This window comes from Centruroides sculpturatus, unplaced genomic scaffold, assembly GCF_000671375.1.
Source record: "Centruroides sculpturatus isolate CEXI.00-Female unplaced genomic scaffold, Cexi_2.0 scaffold113, whole genome shotgun sequence".
Classification (NCBI taxonomy): Eukaryota; Metazoa; Arthropoda; class Arachnida; order Scorpiones; family Buthidae; genus Centruroides; species Centruroides sculpturatus.
Genome location: NW_019385770.1, coordinates 836,347 through 856,419, shown reverse-complemented (window position 1 = coordinate 856,419; position 20,073 = coordinate 836,347). Strand labels below are relative to the sequence as shown.

Here is a 20,073-nt window from a genome sequence, read left to right as displayed (position 1 = left end):
TGATTGCCATGCAGGATCAGGACATAAATACTAAAAACTACAGAAAACACGTACTCAAAGATACAACAATCACAAACGACACATGCAGAAAATGTCACATCATGCCAGAAACCATACAACACATCACATCTGGTTGCAAGCTCTTGGTAGACAGATAATTTACATAGACATAATCAAGTAGCAAATACATCAAGAGCTTGCAAAGAAACACAAATTATTAGACATCCATGAACCATACTACAAATACGTTCAACAGACAGTATTGGAAAACAACACGCACAAAATGTACTACAACAGCCATAATCACAGATAAAACAATTTACCACAACAGACAAGACATCACACTCATTGACAAACACAATAAAATCATATACATTATAGACATATCTGTTCTAAATACTCACAATGTACAAAACACATGCAGTGAAAAAATCAGCAAGTACAGTACACAGAACTCGCCCAGGAAATAAAGCATGTACGGAGGATGGATGGAGGGTGCTTATTGTACTTGTCGTTCTCTCCTCTAAAGGTGTCATACCACACACGCTACACAAAAGCCTGGGAACATTAAAATTGAATAGAAACACACATCACACTACAGAAGGCCACTACATTGAATGCATGTCATATTGTTAGGAAATTCCTGAATACAGACACACACACTGACACACTTATTTAATTTTTGTCTTGTTTTGGTTACTATTCTTTGACTCTGGTCCGGCACAGTACACAGCCATCGGTGTCTCGAGTATAACTCACAAAACTCAACATAATAATAATAGGTTTATGGCATTACGAAATTCCACTAATAGTATCATATCATAAGTTTTTGAGGGGAATAACATTTTGGTGTGCCGAGTTGAATCATTTCGAGTCATAGGTGTGCCGCGAGTAGAAAAAGGTTGCGGAACACTGGTCTAGATTACAGGAACGAGGAAGGATATTCCCTATTTTAGTATCATTCTCAGGATTACATGGATAAAATAAAGGAAAACTGTAGAGAGAAGGATGCTAAAATTATATAAAAACATATTCTGTATATATAGACTTTATTGTGATCTAAGTGACGGAAGATATGACTATTTTACTGAAAAGTAAGGAAAATGTCGTAGTAACCACTCGGTATACAAGCAATAATTTTTTCTAATAATTTATAAATTTCCTCACCCCACTTTTTATCTAATTCTTTTTTTTCTTTAAAAAATGGATTGGGATTAAACAGAAACACGAGAAAATGAAAGATACCCGATACCTGAGCTTTCATATTAAAGTGATTTCTTCTTTAAATTCAAAGTAATTATAAAGTTTCAAGTTTTCTCAGAACATTAAACTATTTATTAATAATAATTCTTGACTTAAAGAATCATATTTTAAGTAAAGAAGAAAAAGAAGAAGAAGAAGAAGAAGCGATGAAGGACGTTTATTGAAAAATCTTGTTGTCATGGTTAGTTCACTTAAGAGATTTTATTACTTTTTACACGCATGACATTATGTTATGTATATATTTAAAATTATTCTACTAAATGTTTTTTTAAACAGTTTTAGTCTCATCATCCTTCTATATTGAATTTAATGATTTAAAACCCCATATTGACTCGAGCTAAGTTACATTATCCTGTTTGACATAATGGGGATCCTATTTAATAGATCATCTAAAATATTTCCTACGCAGAGATTTTAAAAAATTGCAAACACTAGTAGAATTATAATTACTATACTAAATCATTTGAATTGTAAAAAGATGCATTTCAAAACACGGTTTTGCCCAATAAGGTGACAGTTTACATTACTTATTACGAAGAGGAATTTCTGAATGTTGAAAAAAAATCGTGTTTTACAATCAGAAGATGTATTTTTATTCACTAAATAGATAGGATAACATACTTTCACCAATCATTTTCATAAATTTTAAGCGAATTTACAAGAAAAATGGGAGTTGATGCTAAAATTTAAAAGATAAGAATCTGAATAACTTACATAAAAACTTAAAGATTAACATATTATGTAATAATCGTATTAAGAAAAAAAAAGATTGTTCTATTTTATAAAATTAACGAAAAGAAAACGTCATTATAGATTCTTGTTAATTTACTTTATCATTTCTGGATCACACATTTTTATGTTTAACTTTTTATCGTTTCAAAATTAATATTATTATTCGGGTTTTTAAATTTAATAGTTTATAACTTAACATTTNTAATTGTAAGATATTTTAGTTAATTTATATTTTAATTTTGTTTATTTAATTAAATTAAATAGAATATAGGAGATACAGAACTAAAGGGGTTTCATTCGAATATATCGAGACTATGTGCTGTTTTTTATGTAATTTTTATGCCTCTCTACTGTTCTGTATTAGACTTTTAAGCCTTACACTTTCCTGTATGCTATTTTTAAGTCTTTCTATATCAAGTTTCTGTTTTTCCCTCATCTAAACACCCACCAATAAGTTAAAGCTAATAAAGACTAAATTAGTCGTGGGTTCGTACCTCACCAACAGGATAGCAGCATGAAGTTATCCGGTTTTAATACGTTTTTATGACTAAAATCGGAGTGGTTTCTTATAGAAATTCCCCCTGGGAAGCATTCTATTGACAGATCGCCTACGTATTGTGTAGCATCCCATCAACCCACTCTCTCATCTAAACGTACTTCAAAGTATTTTTGTGAATAAACTCCTTACCCCCTCAATAAATTCTTCTCGATTCATCTAAGAATATATTTAATTTTTGTCTTTAAAAACATATTAAAATAATTTTTCTATCGCAAATTCGAATATAATGCGCAGCATCAGTTTGGTTTAAAAGTCGAACGTTTTGTTGAATAAATTAAACATGGAGACGAGAAAATACCTCAAATTAATATTTAGAATTAATTAAATGCATTTAGTTACTCTGTATTTTCGATTAAATATGATTTTTAATAATTATTACATGCAACATCATCAAAACTTTGGATCTTCGTTTAGATATTTTATGAATTCTTCGATCAAAAACGGATTAAAGATCTTTCCCGATTTATATTTTTGTCTTTAATTGTTCATTAAACTTTCATATATATATATATATTTTTTATCTATAATTAAAGAAGAACGTGTAATTTGATATTCTTCTCATTAGAATAAAATAATAAAAGACAATGATAAAAATAAAAGAAAAGTTTCTTATTACGTCCTTTCATGNTTTAAAGTATGGACTGTCTGTACTAATATGAACATATGGTAACTAATAAAATAGAAGTACTAAAGTTATGTAGTGTGTCATATAAGTGGGATTTAGTTACTACTAAACTTTGTTAACCTAAAATAAAATACGAAATAAAACTTATACACTTTCAATCTTAACAAGTCGTAATCTAATACAATTTAAACATTTTCGACTTACTTTTGCCAATTATAGAAAAATTTCTTAACAAAGTAAAATTCCAAGTTTTCTTCAAGCAATTTGAATATTCTATTGTAGAAGAAGCACACAAACAAATGATGCACATGAGAACCAAGAAGATTGGAACAACAATGCCTTCTATTGAAATCAGATCTTCCTAACCACTTAAAGCTAGGGAGTGCAGTAACAGTTTATCTAATGACCCTGCCTAGATTATCCAAAGACTCCTGTGTGTAATTTGTAGCATATTTTGCTTTGGTCTGGAGATCTGTTTATCCAATTGGAAGAGGTTGGAGAGAGTTAAAATATATTGGAGGTAAAGCATCATTATAAGGTTATCAGATGGATATAAGGATAATAGGTAAGAATATGATACTAACAAGGAACTGTATAGTCTTCCAAGCCTGAGGAATCAGAAGAGAAATTACAGTAAAATAAAATATATTTGGTCTCACTTGGCAATAGCAGAAATTGATACATTATATCAAAATTATGTTGGATTGGTAAAGTAAATAACAGAAGAAAGTAGATCAATCAAGTCTTGATACTTATCTTGTGGAAATGGATAGAAAGGTAGAGAATATTGTAATGGTGAGATATACAAATTATTGGAAAGCCCGAAACCAAGAGTGAACAGATAGATAGCAGGAAAGAGTTGAACAGACAATTTCAGTTACATAAACAGATTATTTTAGAAAATATAATTTAAACCCTTACGTTTTTGGATTAATTGGATATCCTTTTTCGTCATATATAACAGGCTCTTTCCTAAGTTCGGGTTCATAGTAATGAGCTAGATGTTTCCTTCTAAACAATATTGGAGAAAGTCCAAATTCTTCAAATGATTTATGATAACAGAGGCCCAAAAGAGCCTTAATACCACCTATTGAATAATACAATAACTATTAATAAACATTTATAGTATAATTATAATTATTATAAATTTTAGTGTAAGTAAAGCTATTTTGTGTGATATATTAAAATATATCACAAAAAATATGTAATATAATAATATTTAGTATTTCATTTTATTATTTTATCAGAGAATTTCCTTAAATTTATATAATAATAAATTAATTAATTAAATAAAAATAAAATATCGCGGCGAATAATAAATTAATTAACACTTAATGTAAACAATGGCTTCATACAATAATTTAGCCTTTGGAATAATTTAGAATTAAGAAATTGTTTTTTAAATTTAATAAAATAAATTAGTAAAATCGTTAATTTAAATTTATTTATTAAGGAATTTTATATAATACTTATTGTTATAATAACAGTGTTTATAACGCTCCTCAGACAGAAGTCTTAATGTGACTGATAATCAGTTGAAAGTAAGATTTTAATTGATCAGTTAGATCGATTATCGATCTCATGATCAATTTGAACATCAGCCTGACTGATTATTATCAGTATTATTGTCAAATTGACTATCAGCAGTATCATCGTTGTAATTGGTCATCAGTTGTATGTGAAAATCTTAGGGGCTGGAGACGGTTAACAACGTACAAACTTTCCTTTTGGAGGGGAAGTGACGTGTTTTTTTAAATTAAAAAATGATTAAAAATGGAGCCGAAATTAGGAAGATGTTTATAAATTATTGCAGTGTTTAAAAAGTAAGTTTAACACTTAATAATAATAGTGACAGGTTTGAGTTTACTATATTGTATATATAGTGCAAACAAGGTAACTTCGACAATATAGATTAAACAAATGACTTAATACATGGTAGATGACACGGAATTGTTCTTAACTATAACCACATTTGGCACATTGATTAATTTAACAAAAATGAAACTCGTGTTTGTGATAATTTAATAACTTTCTGGATAAGTAATATTGATTTTACTTACACTAAACGAGAGGGAAAGCTTTTAAGAAGCATCATTTTAACATTTTTCTATATAACAAGTTGTTATCTATAAACAAACCTAACGAGAATATTTTCCTTATTAATTTTATAAATATTTGATATTAATAAAATTAAATATTCGTGTTACGTGTCTCGATTTCTCGACTAAATACACAGTTAAGGGAAGAATAAATTGGGAAGAATTCAAGAAACGTCTCTACTTAGGCTTACTCGCGAGGAAAGAAAGGGAGAGGTTCAGTATATTGTGATTTGGGTGTAGACATGCTCATGAGGAAAGCAAGGAAGAGATACAGCAGATTATGTTTTGGGTACAGATGTACTCGTGAGAAAAGCAAGAGAAGAGATTCAGGTAGGTGTAGGTTTAATTATAAATGTTTTCTAAAAATTAACCTCTCATGGAAAAAAACATGATAATAAAGATTTATTTTTGTATATTTTTATTTCTATGGATAAAGAGAGGGCTAAAACTATTTTTGTGTCATCTTACCTTTCTAGAACAAGAAGCTTTCTGAAGTTCTTGAACCATAGAAGAAGAAATTAGAAACAAAACTAGCGTTTTTTTCTGTATTTAAATTATAAGGGAATGTTGTAAGAAATTTTATAATTTTGTGTTGCTTATATAGAATTTACACTTATCTCTAGGATAAAATTAATTATATAAGTAAACTGAAAATTCTGCATTAAGACATCAGAATTTTCCAACGTTATCTTATAATTTTATTTGCGTGTTAAATTTTAACTCTATTATCTTTATGTAATTAAAATAGAAACTATAAATTGTATCTAGTACCTTTTGTTGTTTTGAATTACATAATTTTAATATTTTCTTCCTTTCTCTTCTTTAAAAAATACAAGAGTTAATTATAATAAAAGAAGAAATTTAATATGAAGTATTAATTTTTTCATTTACTAGAATTAAAAAAAGTTAAAGGTTTTTGTAAAAGTTAAAAAATATCTCTTATTATTTTAAGATGTTTTTAGAGAAACACATAATAAAAATTCACAGGAATTATATTCTTTATTTCGTAATCAATATAAATTTTGATTTTTATTTTTACTCACTTCTTACCTGCTGATTTCTTTGCTTCTCTCCTCTTACCTGCTGACTTATCTGCTTCTCTCCTCTTACCTGCTGATTTCTTTGCTTCTCTCCTCTTACCTGCTGACTTATCTGCTTCTCTCCTCTTACCTGCTGACTTCTTTGCTTCTCTTCTCTTACCTGCTGACTTATCTGCTTCTCTTCTCTTACCTGCTGACTTATCTGCTTCTCTCCTCTTACCTGCTGACTTCTTTGCTTCTCTTCTCTTACCTGCTGACTTATCTGCTTCTCTTCTCTTACCTGCTGACTTATCTGCTTCTCTCCTCTTACCTGCTGACTTCTTTGCTTCTCTTCTCTTACCTGCTGACTTATCTGCTTCTCTTCTCTTACCTGCTGACTTATCTGCTTCTCTCCTCTTACCTGCTGACTTATCTGCTTCTCTCCTCTTACCTGCTGACTTCTTTGCTTCTCTCCTCTTACCTGCTGACTTCTTTGTTACTCACTTATTTGTTTCTCACTTCTTACTAACACCTTAGTTTTTCTATTCTTATTGTTTTCTTGCACTAAAACCTTACTCTCTCTTATTGATATTAATTTTTACAAAATACAAGTGATGAGTTCCCGAGATAGAGGCTTGCGAGTACAGTTCTTTGATTTTCACCTCGAACAAAGGCTTCAACATTTATAATAAAAACATTATATAAAAGTGATGTAAATTAAAATTTTCGTCTATTCCGTGGCCAAAACAGTCTATTTTTTGTGTGTGTATTTCTGTGACTTTCAGAGAAGGATGAATCTTTTATATTCGTGTTTGATTTGGGTTCTTTATTATCTCAGGGTTTTTCAAACCTACAAATAAAAACACTATTCGAACTCTGAAATTGGCAGTGAAGCAAACGTGGCATTAAATTAAAGTACCGTGTAAAATAATTAAATTAAATAAGAGTTAAAGTGTGTAGTTTAGTCTGACAAGAGTGACAAGTTATTATGTAGACTCTGAAAACGTAAAAGTAGTATAATTGGTAATAACCATCACGCGCCGCCATATTTATAAAAGGATCACATTTATAAATATTAAACAATTACGACTTCAGGATCGATAAGAATTATTATTTTAGGATTTACAATGACACATTTCACCTTAATGAGAATAAACAATAACAAATAATTGCTTTTATGAGAGATTATTGAAGGACATTGAAATCGATTTAGTTTCCAATATGGCCGAAGAAACTGATCAGTATTATTGTCAAATTGATTATCAGCAGTATCATCGTTGTAATTGGTCATCAGTTGTATGTGAAAATCTTAGGGGCTGGAGACGGTTAACAACGTACAAACTTTCCTTTTGGAGGGGAAGTGACGTGTTTTTTTAAATTAAAAAATGATTAAAAATGGAGCCGAAATTAGGAAGATGTTTATAAATTATTGCAGTGTTTAAAAAGTAAGTTTAACACTTAATAATAATAGTGACAGGTTTGAGTTTACTATATTGTATATATAGTGCAAACAAGGTAACTTCGACAATATAGATTAAACAAATGACTTAATACATGGTAGATGACACGGAATTGTTCTTAACTATAACCACATTTGGCACATTGATTAATTTAACAAAAATGAAACTCGTGTTTGTGATAATTTAATAACTTTCTGGATAAGTAATATTGATTTTACTTACACTAAACGAGAGGGAAAGCTNCTGATACCTTTTCCTGCTGATCCCACTGAAACCTCTTCCTGCTGATTCCACTGATACCTCTTCCTGCTGATCCCACTGAAACCTCTTCCTGCTGATCCCACTGAAACCTTTTTACTGGTCTTACTGAAACTTACTTTAATCGAACATACGCTGTATATTTAATCTGGTGTTTCTTAATTCCTAATTTAGTTATTAACAAGAAAGATTTAAAAATTAATTTTTAAAAACATTTTAAAATAAAAATAAAGTTAAAGTTGTAAAATTAAATTATAAATATAAATGTTTTTTTTTACAGATTTTATATTCCGTATTGTTCATTGTTGGCACTTATCACATATGTTTAACAGATAATCCTCCAGGTAAGACTTTTGTTATAATTTTTACTAATTTTATTAATTTAAACATATTTAATTGATTAATTAAATTAATTTTTAAATAGCTCTTCTAGCATTTTCTATTGTTTTTATAATTTTATCAGCAATCTGTGTGATATTCTCAATCTTACTGTTGATTGCATTGTCAAAGGTAAATATACGATTTTTTTTTAAATTATTAAATTAAATTTACAAATTAATTTAAATGAATTTTATAGAAAAACACTATCTTGTTAATCCCTTGGCTGGTTTCTGTATCGATTGCTACTTTTCTGGATATTGGATTGTCATTTTTCATCATAAAAGATGCCGTAAGTGCCTTTGTTTATGTAAGGAATACCTTATTGTATATTATTATTAAGACTTAAACGATATATTTTAATGTTTATATACGACGAAACCTCGATTTTACATCACTGGAAAGTGCTTGAAACAAAATCGTACAGTTGGTAATTCACATATAATGAAGGATTCTGTATTATTTGTTAAGAGAGATCTGTTCGTTGGGGGGCTTTACCAGGGTGGCGATATATCGAGGTTTCATTTTGACTATGTGATCATCCATTTATGTAACTAACGAATTTAAATGTATTTTTCTAGATTTTCGATCCGTTTCTAGCAATATTATTTATCATAGATTTGTTCATTTGTGCTCTAAATGTAAGTGTTTTAAGTAAATTTATCTATTAATTTAATTTGTTTTTCTTTATTTATGTTAAATTTATTTTCTAGATATACAGCTTCCTCTGTGTTTTATCATTGTACCAGGAATTAACATTACAGATTAATAATGATAACATGAGAAATCAGGTTTGTATGCATAATATAATAAACAATAAACAGTTAATCGTTGTACAGTTAAACCTTACTGCAGGTTACTGGTTACTGCAGGAATTAAAAAAATAATAATAATATCTTATTTATAACAGAAATTCATTAAAAATTAGTAAGAGATAATATTTTAAAAAGATAAAAATTGAATTTCTTAAAATCTTTTTATATCTGAGATCATTGGATAGAATAAATTTAACAAGGTATTTTCACGAAAAATTTATGAAATAAATATGAAAGAGTTCAATAAACCATGCAGCTCTCTATTAAAATATTTTTCATATTTCAATAACTTCAATTATATAGATTATAAATTAAAATTGGTAGTTGATCACGGGTTCGTTCACTCGTGAAGAAGGGATTGGACACGTGTTGTTTTTCAGTGTCTGACACCTGAATATGAACTAGTTGCACGTAGAAAGTCCTTTCAAATGGTAGATCCTTGGCCGTTCTTTAAAATGCATTCCAGTGTTTTCAACCTTTTCCAGTGTCATCTCTAAGTTGAAAATTTCTCACCAGGCTGAAGTACCATTGATGAACTCTAGTATGTGTAGCTCTACCCTATCGTCTTATTCCATCAGTTCAATTTATTATGCAATCATTATCAAGTGCTAAAATAATTAATGAAACACTTCAAAAGTCGTAATATTATGTAAAACAGGAACACGCAAAGAGATCATTTGCATACGTATGAATTAATCGCCTTGTAAATCGTATGGGGATTATTAATTTGATCATTTGTTTTTGCAATTAAGTATGAAGAATTAATTGTTAATTTATATAAATGACTTATATAATGTTATTTTTCAGATAAATCAGAAAGCTGATAGTTACCAAAAATACACTCGAAGTGTCTCTCCGAATCCATCATCAGAACCTCCGACTTTAAGTGATGTCAACAGAAAGACATCACTCCTTTCAGCAAAATCTAATCCTTACACTGAATTAACTGTAATTTCGGAAGAAAGAAGTCAAACCGATCATAACGAAACAAATCAATTGTCCACACAAAATACTGTACCCACTCTAAAACTAAAGATTTTACCATTAAAATGGGAAAATATTAAGGTATTTCTCACCAGAAAAATAAAATAAATCCATGTATTAATTAAATTAATATATTAAGAAGCTGTCTGTTAGCATAGTGTTGTTTGAAGCAGTGAAGTTACTCAAATTGATTGATTTATTTTTCTTTTATGAATTTAGCCATTTCTACAGATTATGAAATACATTAAATTTAAAATTTCCATTAAATTGTAATTAAATGATATTTAAATAAAGAGAAGTTTATTATTATTTATTATTAATTACCATTACTTTTAATGACAATAAGCTGAAATAAAATGGGTCGACACGTTCGGCTAGCTGAGATGATAAAGGACCCAGAACCTCAAAAAGGCCAGTCAAAACCTCAGAAATATTCACGGTCCTCGATGTACGGCATTGTGGGCATGGATAAACATATTTTCACAAAGAATTGAACATTGGTAAAACAGAAAATCAGTCGTATCATACTCAAATGTTATATTATATTACAATGTTATAGTAAAGTAGGAGCATTAATATACTATACTGTACACTCGTGGCTTCGCCGCAGGAGAAAAAGCAGGTCGTGGTTTGGTATGCCCGATAGATAGTGGCCCGAAGGTCTTCAGGCATGATTCCTTCAGATTTCTTTCTAAGGAGTTACATTAAAGTGTTGCAGTGTAAATGTAAAACACTTTACATTTCACAAATTCCACCATATTTTGATTTTCTCCACGCATCAATCCATGTTGTATTCATATTAAAAGTTTATTTTGCAGATATCTGCTTTCAGTTCATAATAACTGTTTTTTTTAAATGGAATTAATACTGTAATATATGTCTTCATACGCGGTCATTTTTCATCATAAAAGATGCCGTAAGTGCCTTTGTTTATGTAAGGAATACCTTATTGTATATTATTATTAAGACTTAAACGATATATTTTAATGTTTATATACGACGAAACCTCGATTTTACATCACTGGAAAGTGCTTGAAACAAAATCGTACAGTTGGTAATTCACATATAATGAAGGATTCTGTATTATTTGTTAAGAGAGATCTGTTCGTTGGGGGGCTTTACCAGGGTGGCGATATATCGAGGTTTCATTTTGACTATGTGATCATCCATTTATGTAACTAACGAATTTAAATGTATTTTTCTAGATTTTCGATCCGTTTCTAGCAATATTATTTATCATAGATTTGTTCATTTGTGCTCTAAATGTAAGTGTTTTAAGTAAATTTATCTATTAATTTAATTTGTTTTTCTTTATTTATGTTAAATTTATTTTCTAGATATACAGCTTCCTCTGTGTTTTAATGGACTCATTTTTATACGATGTTTTAGTGATTAAANTATTAAATCTTAAATAAAATTAAAATAAAAAATAAATATTTATTATAATACAATTTTAAAACAACAAAAGAAAGTTTCCTTTCATTTAAATTTTATTAATGACAATATAAATAAACAATAAAATAGCTAAGCTCACTTTTTACATTATTCCAAACAATTTACTCTATATCCTGTAAAATAAATAAATGTTATGAGGTTTAACACTATAAAAATATCGAAATTATCAAATTTATTATTGTTATTTACTAAAATAAAGTAATATCAAGTGAATAGGGATGACAGCGACCAATCATTTTCCATCTTTCACGCGACATCTAGTTAATAAGTAGGAGGAGAACACGTGGTTGTGTCAGTCGCATTGGTTCTCCTCTTTACATCTTTACTTCATGATGCCTTTGCTTAAGTCATGTTGTTGCTGGAGAAGTGTTAGAAGTGGGAGTATTGCCAGTGGAATATACACAGCTGTAAGTACTGTTTTCAGTTCTATATAGGGACCTCATAAAAAAAAAATATTCACTTCGATCGACCCCTTTAAAATTTTTCGTAATATAACGTGTAAACTATTTATTAATTTCGTATATGATAGATATTATTTGAAAATTATTTCATTTTTCATTGACCTTTTCAGTCCCTCGATCCCTTTCAAAATTCCATTGACGTCAAGGGATCCTTGTCTTATATCATTTGGTGATGGTAAGGCCCTTTACGTGTTGTAGTTTAGGGCCACTCCATTTTTATATGTATCATTATTTGGTGAAGGGTAAGGGCATGTTTTATGTTATAGCTTAGGGCCATAAGTTTAAATTAATTTATGCTTTGTAATTCTAAAGAAAACCAGAAAAGTGTTCCAGTACTAGTGTTTAGAGGTATTATCCACTCGGCTACTAGTAGCGTATAGAAGCAATTTTTGAAATTATTACGTATGGATCCAGAAGGGGAGATTTACATACTTGTAAAGAAGAATGTCAGCTTTCTAACAAGTATCGAACGATAAATAACAAATGGCTTTTACTTTTTCTTTCTATATTAATTAACTAATGATCGATGCAATTATTTGTACTACATTAACTGAATCCTTGAATAAATCTTTCTTAATGCGTACAAAAATTTAGTAAATTCATCTGTAAACGTGTAGTAATTGATCGAAATAATCTCCCTTGCATTTACTTTGATTATTCAGATGTAGAAGATTAATGTTTGAAAGATCTTTTATTCAGGTAATCTTCAATTTCAAGAAGAATTTAACGCTTATTTTGAGATTTATTTCTGATAATTACTTGTTATTTAATGCATTTTTAAGAAATTTTTCTGTAAAATTCATACTTATTTTTAAAAATGAATATTTTATGATCTACATTTTTCCTTTGGGTAGAAGGGATGGTATTAGAAGTCAGTCTAACGTATAAACTTTTGGGTACCAGTTGCTTCTGCATTAATAAAACCGTGGCCTTTATAAAACGGAAAATTTCGGCTAGTTTCATTATGTTTCGTTTTAACCAGGTTTTACTACATTTACATTCAAACTTTACATTATAAAAGTAGGTTAAATTCAGATACATTAAATGGATTTAAATGAAAATAATTCTGATGAATGTATAAATATTTAAGCTCTTAACATGCATAATACATGACAGCATGAATATTGTTAATTATTCTTTGAAATCTTCGAAATTTCAACGTTTGAAACCTTGAAGAATAAAGAGAGCAACAATTCACCTGTTGTAAAATTTGTTAAATAATATGCAATATACTGTAATATCTCGAACTTTCTTAATGTCATGCAATATTTTAAATTACTGCATTATTTAGATGAATTATATTCAGAAAACTTCGATGCATGAATTTATAAATAACAGCAATAACGAAGAAGACACTTGAAGACCCTTATGCCTGCTACAATAGACATTGCTCCAGATCTACAATGTCTGATATCTTTTGATGAATTATCTTGTTTATGAGAATTTCTCTATATATTTTTTTATTTATTTACTCATCATTCATTTACGCTAGTCGATCCAACTTAGGGTCACATTTTATCAATATAATTAAGATCCAGAAGAAGATTGGCTGGCAATTGTGCCATAGGAGCACTTGTGAGGAATTTTTTTTAGCACGCAACATGCTATAAATTTCGTTTATTTCTTACTCTAAAATATTTAAAATAATAATTATTAACTCTGTAAGGCCCTCAAATTCAAACTTAGGTATATAATTCTCATTAAGTTACTTCAATTTAGCACCAATCTCGATTTAATGCCAGTTTTAAAGGTAAACAAATGCTGGCATTAAATCGAAATTTGAAAATGTATATCTTTGTAACTTAGTATATTACACGAGAATTCAATTTGATAAATTATATATGAAACATTTAAATCGATTTATTTGAAGATAAATAATCTTGAGATATTATATTATTGTGTTTAATGTATACTAATTAAAGATATTTAATAATTAAGTAAATGATATAAATTATTATGATGTTAACTTACTAATTCGTTTTGAAAGCAACAAATTAAAACATTGATTAAAAATTCTTATGGATAAAGAAATTATTTTCGAGTCGAACCTGTAATAACGGACATTAACTCATAACTTTTGTTTGTTCTGAATAAAAATGCGTTGAAAACAACCCTCAAACAACGGACATTTTTATATGTTTCCATCAGTGGCCGTTGTTCGGAGGTTTGTTCGTATTTATTTCTATTTATAGAGAAATTTAATAAATAAATTATATTTAAATCAAGTGAATTTGTCGCATCTTTCTTAAACAATAGAAGAAAAGAGTTGGAGGAAAAAAATTTTTTCTGTTTAAAATTACGAATTGTTTACTGTTTTCCATTTTAATTTTTGAGAAAATTTTGTATATTTTTACATAATTCTTTTTGTTTAACTTTACAAATTTTCTTTGAAGAAAATTAAATCAACTTAGTTAAATTCCCTATGTCTTGTGTACTCTCTCTCTCTTTCTCTCCATGTCGCGACTTGTTTATTGTAGGAAAATAAGATTAGTTATATTTTTCTTGTATATATTAAGAGCTGCTAAAAACTATTAGCGTAGTCTTCTGAGGATTCCCTATTATTCTTCAATATTATATAATAAAACAAAGATCATTTAATGCATCCGCAATGAAACAAAAAATGTTTTATGTTGTCTATTTTGTGTATATTTGTACTTAGAAGAGAGATGGAAGATGTAGAAAGAGAATTAAACACTTCAAGGAAGGATCAACTCCAAAAAACTCCAGACTATAGATATGTACTGTGTGGTATCTATAATAAAATATCCAGCAACGAGTTGCGTAACTTTTCCGGTAAGAGTTAAAATTGTGTATGGAGCCATTTATTAAAATACATTTTATATCATTACTTATTAAAAAATGGCAAAAAAACCGAGGATTGAGGCGAGTTTTATAATAAAATTGCAAACGAGTAAATTCTTTATTAATACCGACCCTACTAGAGATACAACACGCGATCCTTTCTATCTCCTCACCCCCTTGACCTTTATCCATGAAAATTTGAGAATATCGATCCAGCTTAAAAGAAAATCTTCCTGCAAAATTTCAGAAATTTTTGACAAAAGGCACAGGAGTTATTAAATTTCAAAGTGGATAGATAAAATAGTGCCCATAACAACACATCAATAACTTCTCTGTTATATAACAGCCAGGAAACAAAATCATTTCAGAATATCTTTTATGTATATTTGTTTGAATCGTTCGGTTCAGGAGGGGACCTTCAAAATTTAACTATTCGTGTGAAAAAATTATAACTAGCTAGAGCAATAAATAATTAAATTGTCTGTTCATAAATGTTAGTAAAACAGTGTGCCCCGTTTGTTCCCTCTGAACACATTTCTAACTGACTCAGACCCTAAACAGTATTTTTTCACGATTTGAAGAATATTTATTTGAAGAATGTCCGTGTAATTCCTATTTTAAACGATTTTAATAGAATTCTCCATCTTTTATCCTCCTACTCCTCCTGAAGTTAAGCTCATTTTCTGAGATTTTCTATTCGAAATTGACTTCATATAGTTTAATATATTTAATAAATTTGTTCCCCCCTTATGCAATTGTAAACTAAAATCTTGTAGGAGGGTGTTAAATCCCAAATTCCATTATATCAAGTAATTTTATGCGTTTATTAAAATATATATATATTCGAAATAGAAATTATTCATGAATTTCCGAACGTGAAACTACTTCCATATAATTTACAATTCTTATTGTCATGTTATTTTAATATTTCAGCAGCGAAACCGAATGTATATAAACATGAAATTTTAAGATTTTATAGCAATTTTTAGGAAGAATCTCTTCAAAAATTTTCATAGAAAAAAAAATATATATATATATATATATGTAAGTTACTTTCCTCTTGCGAATATTTTTCTAAAATGTTTACGATGTGCTGAGAAAATGAAGGCGAAGTAAATGACAATTTTAAAGGGAATTACATTAAAACCTGTATTCGGCGGACACTGTATATAGCGTACACCCGTTCATAACAGATGAAACATATAAATTACAGGAGTATTAAGGTATTATTACTTTAATTAATTACCATTTAAATAGGGTAAAAAGGTTTTCCTCCCTCTTTGAATATCGCTCGTGTTGAGTTGCCTTATTTTATCAGACCAAAACGAGCCTTATATAAAGCCTTAACTTTCATAAATTTAAATGTAATTTCTATTATAATAAATGTCAAATATTCATTTATATAGAAGCTATAGAAGGTTACGATGAATGTCCTATAACATTGTAATTTGCCCGAACACTGGAAAAAAATTATGTCCAGATTAGTTACAAATATATTTAATTTCTTTCATCTAGTATTAGGATTTCGGTCTCTAATTTCAGATAAACGGAAACAAAATAAATGATTGTAATTCTAGTTAATACGTATGTATAACTGATCTATACACAGATGACTTCTTTCATCCAATTTGAACCTTAATAACTTCTGTGTCTTTTGTCGAAATTTTATGAAATTTTGCAGGGAGATTTGTGTATTAGGGAAGTTGATGCTGTTAAATTTTGGTGGTTAAAGGTCGAGGGAATGAGAAGATAGAAGTGGTGCCATTATGTGCCATATCTAGAACGGGGTCGGATTTAATTAATAGTTTTTACTCGTTATTAACATTTACAAATATTTATTTAAAGATAAAACTTATCTCTACTCTCAAAATTAAGTTTTTTTGTCATTTTATGATAATAAATAATAAAAAAATATGATAACAGATGGAGCCATACGCGATTTTAACTCTTGCCGGGAAAGTTACGCAACTCGTCTTCGGCTATTTTTAGAATTAATTTGACATAAATTAGCACAAAGAATTTTTATTTTTAATGTAAAAAACTCTGTTAATTTTATTTTGTGGCTTAAATGAAGGTTGCTGGATCCAATTGAAGATGCTGTGACCTCATCCTATGAGATGCTGTGCCTCACCTAATTTTTAGATGGGCGAGGTGAATATTTTAAAGGCGATTTCCCAACTTTCCGGTACACTAGGCTTTAATAGTGGCCCTAGTTAGATGTTACACACTTTAAATTTTATAACATTCTGATACAGAAGCTAGAGAGAGGGAAAAAAGAAGAGGAAGAAGTAGAAAAGGGGTGGTGCATCATCTTATTCTCTGATCGAAGTAGAATGGACTCATTTTTATACGATGTTTTAGTGATTAAAAATTATTTTATAACACGAATAAGAAAATACACGTTTTCTTACTTAATTTTTCTTTTTACTTTTAATCCGATTATCGTTTTTTACCGTCCAATTATCGAGTAATTTACATAATTATAGTCGTATTAATTAAGTAAATAATTATTAAGAAGTCTAAGCTCAAAAATCATATTTGCAGGCACATAAAAAAATTAATTTCTTTACGTGTTTTTTTTAAATGATTGCAATAAATGAAACTTCTTTGAATTTCTAGTGTTTCTTATATCTATTTTTTTAATATTTTACATCAGCCTACCAGTGGCCGAATGGACAAAACTACTAAACATTGGTCGCGGGTGCAATTTTCTGAATTTTATTCACGTCATAATACGAGCCAGTGTGTCCCATAGAAAACCTCCCAGAAGACACCCCTTTTACGTGTTACATTGCCGTATCCTATTAAACATTTTACATTACTTTATGAAAGTGCATTTTTCATCTTCTATCACATCATTTATTACAACAGTTTTCAGGACAATGATAAAACATTCAAGAAGATAAATGATAAGGTTTCATTAAGATGAGTAAGACAGGTTTTCTTAGGATCAGTAAAGCAGGGTTTCATCAGAATTAATATAGCAAATTTCTGCAGAACATACTAGAATACTATGGGTGTTTTTAGAAGATAAAACTTATGTGTATATTGAAAATAATACAACTACTTGTGTATAGTGTACAATAGAGAAAATATGGATTCTTGTATCCAGTCCATTTAATTTGTTGTCAAGATATTCTCTAATTGGTATTTCCCAATTAGAGTAATTCCCTGGATTATAGTTTAGGGTATTATGAATTTTAACAGAGAATTGCTAATTATCGCTATAAAAATAGGTAAGAAGGAGCTAAATTAAACTATTTGATTGATGATTCTTAAACTCATTTATCATCATTAATAATATAATGGAGAATTTGTCAAAAATTTACAAAGTTATTATTATGTAAATAGTTTACATTACATAATAATTTATAAGTTATATAATAAAATTATTATTATATTATGGTATAATTAGTTATATTTAAAATCAATTATCATTTGGGTCAAACTCTACTATATTAATTACACTTAAAAATATACTTAACCTAGTGTTATTTAATTTCAAGTGTAATAGCAATAACCTTTTAAAAATATAGCAAAGCAATGTTCGAGTGTAAGAACAAGTTTTAGTAAGAACTTTTAAAAAGTTTCTACTGAAACCTCTTCTTGCTGATCCCACTGAAGCCTCTTCTTGCTGATCGCACTGAAATCTGTTCCTTCTGATCCCACTGAAACCTCTTCTTGCTGATCCCACTGAAACCTCTTCCTGCTGATTCCACTGATACCTTTTCCTGCTGATCCCACTGAAACCTCTTCCTGCTGATTCCACTGATACCTCTTCCTGCTGATCCCACTGAAACCTCTTCCTGCTGATCCCACTGAAACCTTTTTACTGGTCTTACTGAAACTTACTTTAATCGAACATACGCTGTATATTTAATCTGGTGTTTCTTAATTCCTAATTTAGTTATTAACAAGAAAGATTTAAAAATTAATTTTTAAAAACATTTTAAAATAAAAATAAAGTTAAAGTTGTAAAATTAAATTATAAATATAAATGTTTTTTTTTACAGATTTTATATTCCGTATTGTTCATTGTTGGCACTTATCACATATGTTTAACAGATAATCCTCCAGGTAAGACTTTTGTTATAATTTTTACTAATTTTATTAATTTAAACATATTTAATTGATTAATTAAATTAATTTTTAAATAGCTCTTCTAGCATTTTCTATTGTTTTTATAATTTTATCAGCAATCTGTGTGATATTCTCAATCTTACTGTTGATTGCATTGTCAAAGGTAAATATACGATTTTTTTTTAAATTATTAAATTAAATTTACAAATTAATTTAAATGAATTTTATAGAAAAACACTATCTTGTTAATCCCTTGGCTGGTTTCTGTATCGATTGCTACTTTTCTGGATATTGGATTGTCATTTTTCATCATAAAAGATGCCGTAAGTGCCTTTGTTTATGTAAGGAATACCTTATTGTATATTATTATTAAGACTTAAACGATATATTTTAATGTTTATATACGACGAAACCTCGATTTTACATCACTGGAAAGTGCTTGAAACAAAATCGTACAGTTGGTAATTCACATATAATGAAGGATTCTGTATTATTTGTTAAGAGAGATCTGTTCGTTGGGGGGCTTTACCAGGGTGGCGATATATCGAGGTTTCATTTTGACTATGTGATCATCCATTTATGTAACTAACGAATTTAAATGTATTTTTCTAGATTTTCGATCCGTTTCTAGCAATATTATTTATCATAGATTTGTTCATTTGTGCTCTAAATGTAAGTGTTTTAAGTAAATTTATCTATTAATTTAATTTGTTTTTCTTTATTTATGTTAAATTTATTTTCTAGATATACAGCTTCCTCTGTGTTTTATCATTGTACCAGGAATTAACATTACAGATTAATAATGATAACATGAGAAATCAGGTTTGTATGCATAATATAATAAACAATAAACAGTTAATCGTTGTACAGTTAAACCTTACTGCAGGTTACTGGTTACTGCAGGAATTAAAAAAATAATAATAATATCTTATTTATAACAGAAATTCATTAAAAATTAGTAAGAGATAATATTTTAAAAAGATAAAAATTGAATTTCTTAAAATCTTTTTATATCTGAGATCATTGGATAGAATAAATTTAACAAGGTATTTTCACGAAAAATTTATGAAATAAATATGAAAG

General features: G+C 28.6%; 2 protein-coding genes across 2 annotated transcripts; both read left to right on the top strand.

Moving 5' to 3' along the window:
• The first annotated feature begins 1,423 nt into the window (after positions 1 to 1,423).
• On the top strand, positions 1,424 to 9,162 carry LOC111641990. The gene is made up of 6 exons (XM_023388249.1): positions 1,424 to 1,444; positions 8,296 to 8,359; positions 8,440 to 8,525; positions 8,593 to 8,685; positions 8,975 to 9,047; positions 9,107 to 9,162. The coding sequence occupies exons 1-6, from the start codon at positions 1,442 to 1,444 to the stop codon at positions 9,160 to 9,162; spliced, it is 375 nt and encodes a 124-aa protein (XP_023244017.1). The 5' UTR covers positions 1,424 to 1,441.
• A 2,708-nt stretch (positions 9,163 to 11,870) lies between these two features.
• LOC111641989 lies at positions 11,871 to 19,790 on the top strand. The gene is made up of 6 exons (XM_023388248.1): positions 11,871 to 12,054; positions 18,924 to 18,987; positions 19,068 to 19,153; positions 19,221 to 19,313; positions 19,603 to 19,675; positions 19,735 to 19,790. Exons 1-6 carry the CDS (start codon positions 11,977 to 11,979, stop codon positions 19,788 to 19,790), a joined length of 450 nt encoding a protein of 149 aa, XP_023244016.1. The 5' UTR covers positions 11,871 to 11,976.
• The last annotated feature ends 283 nt before the right edge of the window (positions 19,791 to 20,073 follow it).

Bases quoted from the DNA above. Each gene is read 5' to 3' on its own strand.
- LOC111641990 (XM_023388249.1), top strand. The intron at 8,360-8,439 runs GTAAGACTTTTG...ATTTTTAAATAG, and splicing joins TTTAACAGATAATCCTCCAG to CTCTTCTAGCATTTTCTATT. The intron at 8,686-8,974 runs GTAAGTGCCTTT...GTATTTTTCTAG, and splicing joins TTTTCATCATAAAAGATGCC to ATTTTCGATCCGTTTCTAGC.
- LOC111641989 (XM_023388248.1), top strand. From the start codon at position 11,977: ATGATGCCTTTGCTTAAGTCATGTTGTTGCTGGAGAAGTGTTAGAAGT. The intron at 18,988-19,067 runs GTAAGACTTTTG...ATTTTTAAATAG, and splicing joins TTTAACAGATAATCCTCCAG to CTCTTCTAGCATTTTCTATT. The intron at 19,154-19,220 runs GTAAATATACGA...TGAATTTTATAG, and splicing joins TGTTGATTGCATTGTCAAAG to AAAAACACTATCTTGTTAAT.